At 44.1% G+C, this 7,705-nt stretch overlaps 1 protein-coding gene across 12 annotated transcripts in view; it reads left to right on the top strand.

Moving 5' to 3' along the window:
* The first annotated feature begins 90 nt into the window (after window positions 1–90).
* The window catches only part of UBR3 (ubiquitin protein ligase E3 component n-recognin 3), a 118,255-nt gene continuing 110,640 nt past the window's right edge, over window positions 91–7,705 (top strand). For 11 of the 12 annotated variants that reach the window (XR_015698535.1, XR_015698536.1, XM_087730163.1 and 8 more), the window contains exon 1: window positions 91–657. Coding sequence is in view for 9 of the 12 variants with exons in the window: in XM_087730163.1 (XP_087586289.1) it covers window positions 209–657 (449 nt within the window). In the remaining 3 variants the exon portion in view is untranslated. Of the gene's footprint in view, window positions 803–7,705 lie in introns of all 12 variants that reach the window. The other variant, XM_087730162.1, reaches the window with a different exon arrangement.

Here is a 7,705-nt window from a genome sequence, read left to right as displayed (position 1 = left end):
GAGGGCGGCGGGGAGGGCAGAGGAAGAGGAGGGGTAATGTCAGGGGAGGGGAGAGGCAGTGTCAGGAGGAGGGAGCGGGCGGCGGGGAGGGCGCCGGTTCCGCGGCTATCGCGAGAGAGAGGCGCCGCTGGGAGGGGAGAGAGGGCGGCGGGGGGAGCCCCAGAGCCGGGAGCCCGGCGCAGCCGTAACGGCTCCTCAGTTTCCCATCATGGCGGGGGCCGGCGCCAGCGGCCGGGATAAGCGGGCGACGGCGGCGCGGCTGAAGACGGCGCTGGGCGGCGAGAGCGGCGCGGCGGCGGCGGGCGAGCTGCGGGCGCTGCTGGAGCGGGTGCTGGCCCCGGCGGCGGGCCCGGGCGGCGGCGGCGAGGCAGCGGCCGAGGCGCTGGAGTGGTGCCGCTGCCTGCTGTCGGGCGGGGAGCCGTGGGACAGCTTCGTGCAAGCCGTGCGGGCCTACGACCCGGCCACGCTGTGCGGCCTGGTGTGGACGGCCAACTTCGTGGCCTACCGGTGCCGGACGTGCGGGATCTCGCCCTGCATGAGCCTGTGCGCCGAGTGCTTCCACCAGGGCGAGCACGCCGGGCACGACTACAACATGTTCCGGAGCCAGGCGGGGGGCGCCTGCGACTGCGGCGACAGCAACGTCATGCGGGAGGCCGGGTGAGCGCCGGGCGGCCTCGGCGGGGCGGGCGGGCACCTGCCGGCGGGGGCGGCCCCGCGGGCCCCGCGGCCTCCCCGCTGGTGGCGGACGTGTGTCCGGAGCGCGGCGTCCGCCCGGTGCCTCCCTGCGCGCCGGGGGAGGGCGGTAAGTGGGGCACCGGCTTCCGTCTGGGTCGCCTCCCTCCCTCCCTCCCGCCCCGGCTGCGGGTCTGACGAGGCTCTGTGGAACCGGCGCCCCGGGGGGGGGCGGCCCCAGCCCGGCGGGGGGCCAGCGAGGTGGCTTCCTTCTTTGTTGTTGTGCGTCTGCCTTTTTTTAGGACGCTTATGCAAATCTCGTTGCCCTTGCACCGAGTGCCTGCCTTCAGGGGAGCTGGTAAGGCGGAGTGCATGGGAGGCAGCACCTGTCAGCTCCCAGCTAGCTGCCTTGGCCTAGCACAGCAACCGTGAAGTGTGTCCAAGTACTTCTGGACTTCATGTGAGCAAATACGCCGAAATGAACAGATTGAGGAAGAGGGAGCCATTTTTTGTGTGTTTTCCCAGTCTGCGGTTCATCTTGCCGTCTGTTTTTGCTATTCTCAGCTTTAAATCAAGGAATTTGGTGACTCTTGGATGGGTACAAGAGGGCAGGGTTTGGGGGACGTCAAATGTCCTTTGTATTCTGTAAGCCTGCAGACCTACTGGAGGCAAGACTCGAGTACCTGGTCAGAAGAAGAGGAATGTGGTACCTCATTGTACTCTCCTTTGTTCCCTTTGTGCTCAACGGTAAAAGGAAAGATCCATCAACCATTTACTGGGTGGAGGTGATACCTAGCCAGGAAACTTCAACTTTCACAGCTGGGTGTCTTTTTGGAGCTCCCTGTGTTCCTATTCGTTCACCAGAGAGCTAAAGGCTTCACCAGAAGACAGTTTGGAGTGCTTGAGTGAGGCTTCTCTTCTGAGTAGCTTTCTAGAATAGTCCCTGTCTTGATTGTCTTGGCCTTGGTGAGATGGCACGCTCTCATAAGAGCCATCTCGTCTCTTCCTAATAAATCCTGAGTTGTGACGTACCTAGCAGAAAACACTAGGAACATAGAGAAATACTAAAACATTTTCCTCGGTTCTTTTCACGTTCTTAACATTTACGATGTATAATTCTGCATCGCTCATTCTGCATCTTAAGATTCCTTCTCTTTTTGCATTTCTACTTAGAGATTTCACTAATTCTGCTTTTTTTCCTGTTGCTTGAAGGTTGTCGTGTTGGCTCTGATTCTTTGTGTTTGTAGTCACCATTCTCCTGCTCTAGGCCTTGAGGTGGCTTCATTCTTTGCCTCTTGTTATGTTTTTTCCCCTTTGTTTCTCTTGCTGTCTGCCTTTGTCATTTCTTCATTCTTCCTTTTTGGTGGAATCTTTTCTTATTGGTAGGCTCCCTCCAATGGAAGAATTTATTTCCTCCTTTTGTTTTCATTGACCTTCAGTGGTTTCAAGGGGCTACTCCTGAAGTGATTCTTTACCAGTTCTTGTTCAACTTCTGGTGATTCTGCTTTCCTCAGTATCACTGAAGTAACAGTTCCCCTTGATCTTGAGAAGTAAGAAAAAAAATTTGATGTCACTTCTTCCATTGCTCAGTGTGGGATAGTTTTAGGGCTCCTCTTACTGGTAGAATTTTAATAGAGCACAGACAAATTAATCTACTTTTAGATATTAAAATGACTTCTGATGCTGCTCTCATCCCAGAGTTTATAGCTTTCACAATTGTCTTTTCTTATTTTAAACAGTTTTCTTCTTGAAGAAAGCTGATTTAATAAAGAATAAATAAAAAATGCTGTTGAATTTGCAGTGTAAACAGATGCAAACCCTGAGGGAGTAAGAGTATTCTCATTTCTCTGTTATATTTACCCTACTTAATACTTTTAATAGTCGAATTCGAGAGTAAATTGTCTTGGGTGTGAGGTAGGTCCCTTCGGGAGGGTTGATGGTTCTACGTAAAGAATCCCATAGTATCCGCTCAGAAACAACACTCTTGAGTTGAGCAGTAGATTTTTCCAGTCCTCCTGGACATCCAGGAGGACAATACATGGCAGTATACGGGGTGCCTGCACTCGGCATAGGGTCGCTCTGCTGATCTCAAGAACTGATGTTAAGCCGGTGCAATTGAGTGAACTAGAAACTTTGTTTGCTGAGCAAGACAAAGTAAGTTAACCTTAAACAAATGTAAAAACATTAGTGTGTGCAAACACACACACAGTTTTGCCTGTTGACTTGAAGCGCTTCAATGCAGCATGTTTAGATAAACTGATTTAACTTTGTGCATACAAATCAATTGCACAATTATAAAGGTAATGCTTTTCATGTTAAAGTTAGGAGGCCTTCATGGTAGATTCAGGAAACCGGAGTGTGTCTAGCCCGATATAACCTTGGACACCACAGCCTAGGCTTCTATTAATAGCAAGGGAATCAAATGTGGAGCCTACTTACGAACTTTATCTGCCACCTGCCTACTCAGATAAAATTTTATGTAAATACTGTATACGAATATTATAGTAATAGTAGTTTGTTTCTGTTGGTTCTTGTTATCTGAACTCCCTGGTCAGAGTTTTCTGATTTAATCCATCTCAAAAAATACTTCTGATGAAGTCTTAGTTAACTGATCTGCTGTAAAGGAAATCTCTCCAGCTTACCATCTGGAATATCTTTTCATTTTCTTTAGGGTGGCTAATGTAAATCTAAAGATGGTTTGGTCTGGGATATAAGGATGTGCGTGTTAATCTTCTATTACTAATTAAATCTATAATTAACTTTTTAGAGATAAGCGAGTGTTAATTTTTTATATCTGATGCCTTTATATAAGGAAGCTGGAATGTAGTGTAATAGACAGATGCTGATTTGTTTTAGGTACCTTGTGTAATTCTCATGTGTTTTAGAAAAATCAGATTGTCACACTCTTGAACCTTTTGATTCCCATGCATATTTCAGTGGTTTTGATGATTAAGTTGATTGCAGTTGGTCTGATCTACTAGAATGTAGTTTATAACTTTAGAATAAATATCCAAGTTTGTAAATGTAGCTGCTTGTCAAAGTACTAAAAACTGTAGCTGTGGCAAGGTTTAATAGATTTTAAGATCCAGTGATATGTCAGTAGGTGAAAATAGTTTGTAGTCCTCTCCCATATGGTATCTAGCCATGGGCAAATGAAATTTTGCAGCTCCATCAGAGATAATTAATAATGTTTTGAAGAAGGCAAAATCTTCAGTTCTAAAGCATTTATAGTAGACATATGCTCATAGTTCAGCAGGCGAGTTCATCTGTTGGAGGAAAAAAACCCATGCAGTTGGACAGGGAGAAATTCAGACTGGAGTATTTTTTGGTTGGTAGATGATCTTGTGTTATAATGAAACTCGATAGTTTATAAAATAAGCTTGAAAAAAGCAATATGCCATGTGGTTATAATAAGAGTATAACTAGTCAGTAATCTGTTACTGATGGGTACTGTCTTCTTTCTGTGGCTGTCTTGTTCTGGTTCCCCTTTAAGTCTGTAGGCAATAACCTGATATACTAGAGAGCCTCTACGCTTTGGCTATTTCATTCCCTCGTGTCCTGTTTCTCAGTATGCCTCACTGTGTGTTGACTTATTTGTTAAATTAATCATGTGGGAAGCAGATGTTTTAGTGCTGCATTACAGTACAAAGAGAATAATATCTCCATCAAGGGTTGCATATCCTGAAAGGCAAAAAGCCAGGTTAAGAATTTCATTGAACAGGTTTTTGCATTGATGTTTGTCATGTATTTGATGGTACTTATGGGAACCAGTGGCTCCACTGACATAGAGCATTGCCTTCTCTTATGACTTGTATGAAAGGGTCTAAGAAATTATCGATTTCCACTTGCGACAGTGGGCTGTTTCGTTATCAGTAGACATGTGTGAAGTAAAAAAACCCTATAGTTATACGAAAGGTAACTGTTACAGATTGATGTTCTATGCCGTGTGTTCAAACGCACCTTCAGGTACCTACCTCTAAGCTTTCTGCATGCTGTCCCTACTGATCCGTACTTACCTTTCCCTTTAGCTCTGTGAGTGTACATCAGTGTAGGTTTCATGGACATCGTGTCTGAGCTACACACTAGATCAGACTTCTCTCTTCCCCCTCCCCCCCTTCTTTTTTCTTTGTTTCATTATGTCTCTCTTGGAGACTAATGTATCTGTTAGGTCTACCATGATCCCTTATGAAAAGGCTGGAAAATTCTCTTTGCCTCCTGTCACTGCCAACAAGTATGAGAAGTATATTCTTAGTTTCTAGCCTGCTAGTTTTGTCCTGCTTTAATTTATTTAGAATTGGCTCTGTTTTTTCAGTGCATTAAAATATTTGTACCCAGTAAGTATTATTGAATAGTTAATTTTAGTTAAATTTAAATTTTGGACAGTAGATACCTAGTATTAATGACCTTTGCTACTCTGTCCCCTTATCCTTCTTTCCCGCCTTCTGACTCTATTCCTTATTTTATCCCTTTTCAGAGGCACTTCCTTACAGGAACTCATTTCAATAGAAATGGCCTTGCTGTGCTGTTTGGGAGTTATGGAAGAACATATTCTATTTCTTTTACTTTCTGTTGCTAAGTAAGAGTAAAGGACCTTTTTCCTATTCTAGACTTGAAAAAACTTTAACAAATAGAGCGACAATGAAAAAGCAGGCTTGCTGTTGAGAAAGCTATTATTAATAGTTACCTTTGGGTTTTTTCTGTGCATGTTTATCAGGCAAGGTCTCTTGTATCATCTTGGGCTGCAGCAGCTGTGATCCACTTAAGATCAGAAAAGTCATATCTGGCTGCAGCTGGGTTCTGGGACATACAGGTAATTAACTATTTTACTGGCATTAAGTAGATTATGCATTGATTTTATGGAGTGTTTCACAACAGCGAATCACCTGTTTAGCATGCATATAGCATGTTGCTGCTCTAAGGTTGTCCCTTCCAGTGTGACTCTATCAGCTGTATTCTTTAACAGTAGACAAGAAGGTTTCAGTTCTGCAGGACCTAGGCTAGGTTTGGTAATGCAGCCTCAAGGAGGGAAGAATGCTCTTTTGGACCTTTCTTCAAGAAGCTGCTGAAACAGATGCTTCATCAACAGGCTGAGATCCTACACGTTGTCAAGGAATTTAGCCTCTGAGCATTATGAAACTACATAAAAACGTCCTTGTGTTCAGGATTGTTGGGCTTGTACAAATGGCATTCTGTAGAATTGCTGTCAACTCCATGCATCTTCTCTGCTTTTGAAGTCCTTTGGACTACCAAGGACTTCTGGCTGAAGGGGCTGAGAAGTGTGAGCTGTACTGCCTGTTAGCTTGGCATGAGAGTCTGAACAAACCCATGGTCATGTACTTCTGGTGAGTGCAGCTCTTCAGAACAAACACTCCACTATCTCATGTTCCACACACAAGGTACAGGAATCCGTGCTGGGATTCACACTGACCACAGCATTTCAAAGAACTACAGTTACCATGCAGTAAATAATTGATTCCCTCTACCCTCCTCCCCACCTCCCCCAGACGTAAAGCTCAATATTTTGTATTGCTGCTTAGGATTCCACAGTAACATTCAGTAGTTTTTGCAGAGCTTCATGTTAGGGCTTATCCTTGGAAAGCAAAAAAGATTGCAGATCACTGTGTTGATTAAGTCCATCATGACATACAGTGAGCTCGCAAACCTGCCTGTCTTGATTTCTCTTAAGAATGTCTCTAATTAGGACTTCATCAGCCTCTAGATGAGTTGCTGCAATGTTTTCCAAATGGTTTACAGCCAAGTGATAATTTTGTATTGCTGCTTTTAGAGCTACGGCCTGACTAGATGCCATGTACTTTATACACGCCTCAGGAATAACGTGCAGTTTTTTCAAAGGCGTCAATAAGATACTCAAAAATATCAGTATACATAACTTTAAACATTTAGAAGCCTGAACTCTTGCTGTGTTAGTCACTGAACAAACTTAAAATAAATGATGGTTCTGGCCCAAAGCTTTTGCTGATAGGGCTAGTCTGGTTTGATGAACAGAACAATACTCTGAAGACGGAGCTCACAAGATATGACTGCTGTATATCTTGCCTTGTCTGAAATTGGCTTATTTATTCTATGACTTGTCTATCGCTTTGTAATATACCTTGGTATATATTCAATTTAAGAAGAACTGGTGTTCTGGAGGTCTGTGGAAGCAGCCTTGTTTAGATTTGGGCTAACCAGTGTTGATTTTCAGTTCCTTTGCTTTGATCCCACCAACTTCTAAAGCTCCTTTTATCCCTTTTGTGAAACTATCAGCTGTCCAGGATTCTAAGTTTGCTCTGTCAGGGTGGAGTGTTATTTGTCTGCTACATATCTGATCTACATGGAGCTGTCGATGGATCTGTTGGCAACGGAATAAACGTGATTTTGGGTGTATGTTTGGGGAACACATTCCTAAAGAATTTTTGTCTCTTAGATCTTTCTTAATGACAATTAATATAGGTTGATTCAGAGTTCAGGCCATTCTTCCTTATCACTTGCAGATTATCAGGAATGTTACATTTTAAATAAATCCCGGAATGGTATCTGACAACTGCAGGTGATTTTAAATAATAGTATCCTGGGTGCACTGCTCTATGGAGGGTTCTGGTAGTAAGCTTTGAAAATAACATGATGAATTTTCTTTACATTGAAGTAATAGAGATAGCCGTTTGGGTATTGCAATAACAAGGACTATATAATGAGCTCTGTTGCCTTTGTCAGGATGCATCTCCATTTCTGCACAGCGCCTGCAGTGATAATAGCTCTGGTATGAAACTCATGGACACTTACCTTGCCAAGAAAACTGCAAATGACATATATATGCACCATGTCTGTTGGAGGCCTGACCAAAGTAGTATCTTCAGCTTAAGTTGATAGCTTTTATTAAAATCCACACATCTTACTCAAATCCTGAAGAAATGAAGGTTGTTTTTACATTTGTCTAGCACTATGCAGTCGCTTAGAACTTTGTCAGATGAAGTATCTGGGCCAAAATATTACATGCTGTATGTTTGACCTGTTTAAATTTTCTTGGGAAAAT

The sequence above is a fragment of the Nipponia nippon genome, unplaced genomic scaffold (genome assembly GCF_047370975.1).
Source record: "Nipponia nippon isolate SJK-2023a ecotype South Korea unplaced genomic scaffold, ASM4737097v1 scaffold_5, whole genome shotgun sequence".
Classification (NCBI taxonomy): domain Eukaryota; kingdom Metazoa; phylum Chordata; class Aves; order Pelecaniformes; family Threskiornithidae; genus Nipponia; species Nipponia nippon.
The sequence above is the reverse complement of the archived record's forward strand: the minus strand, read 5'-3'. Positions and strand labels throughout refer to the sequence as shown.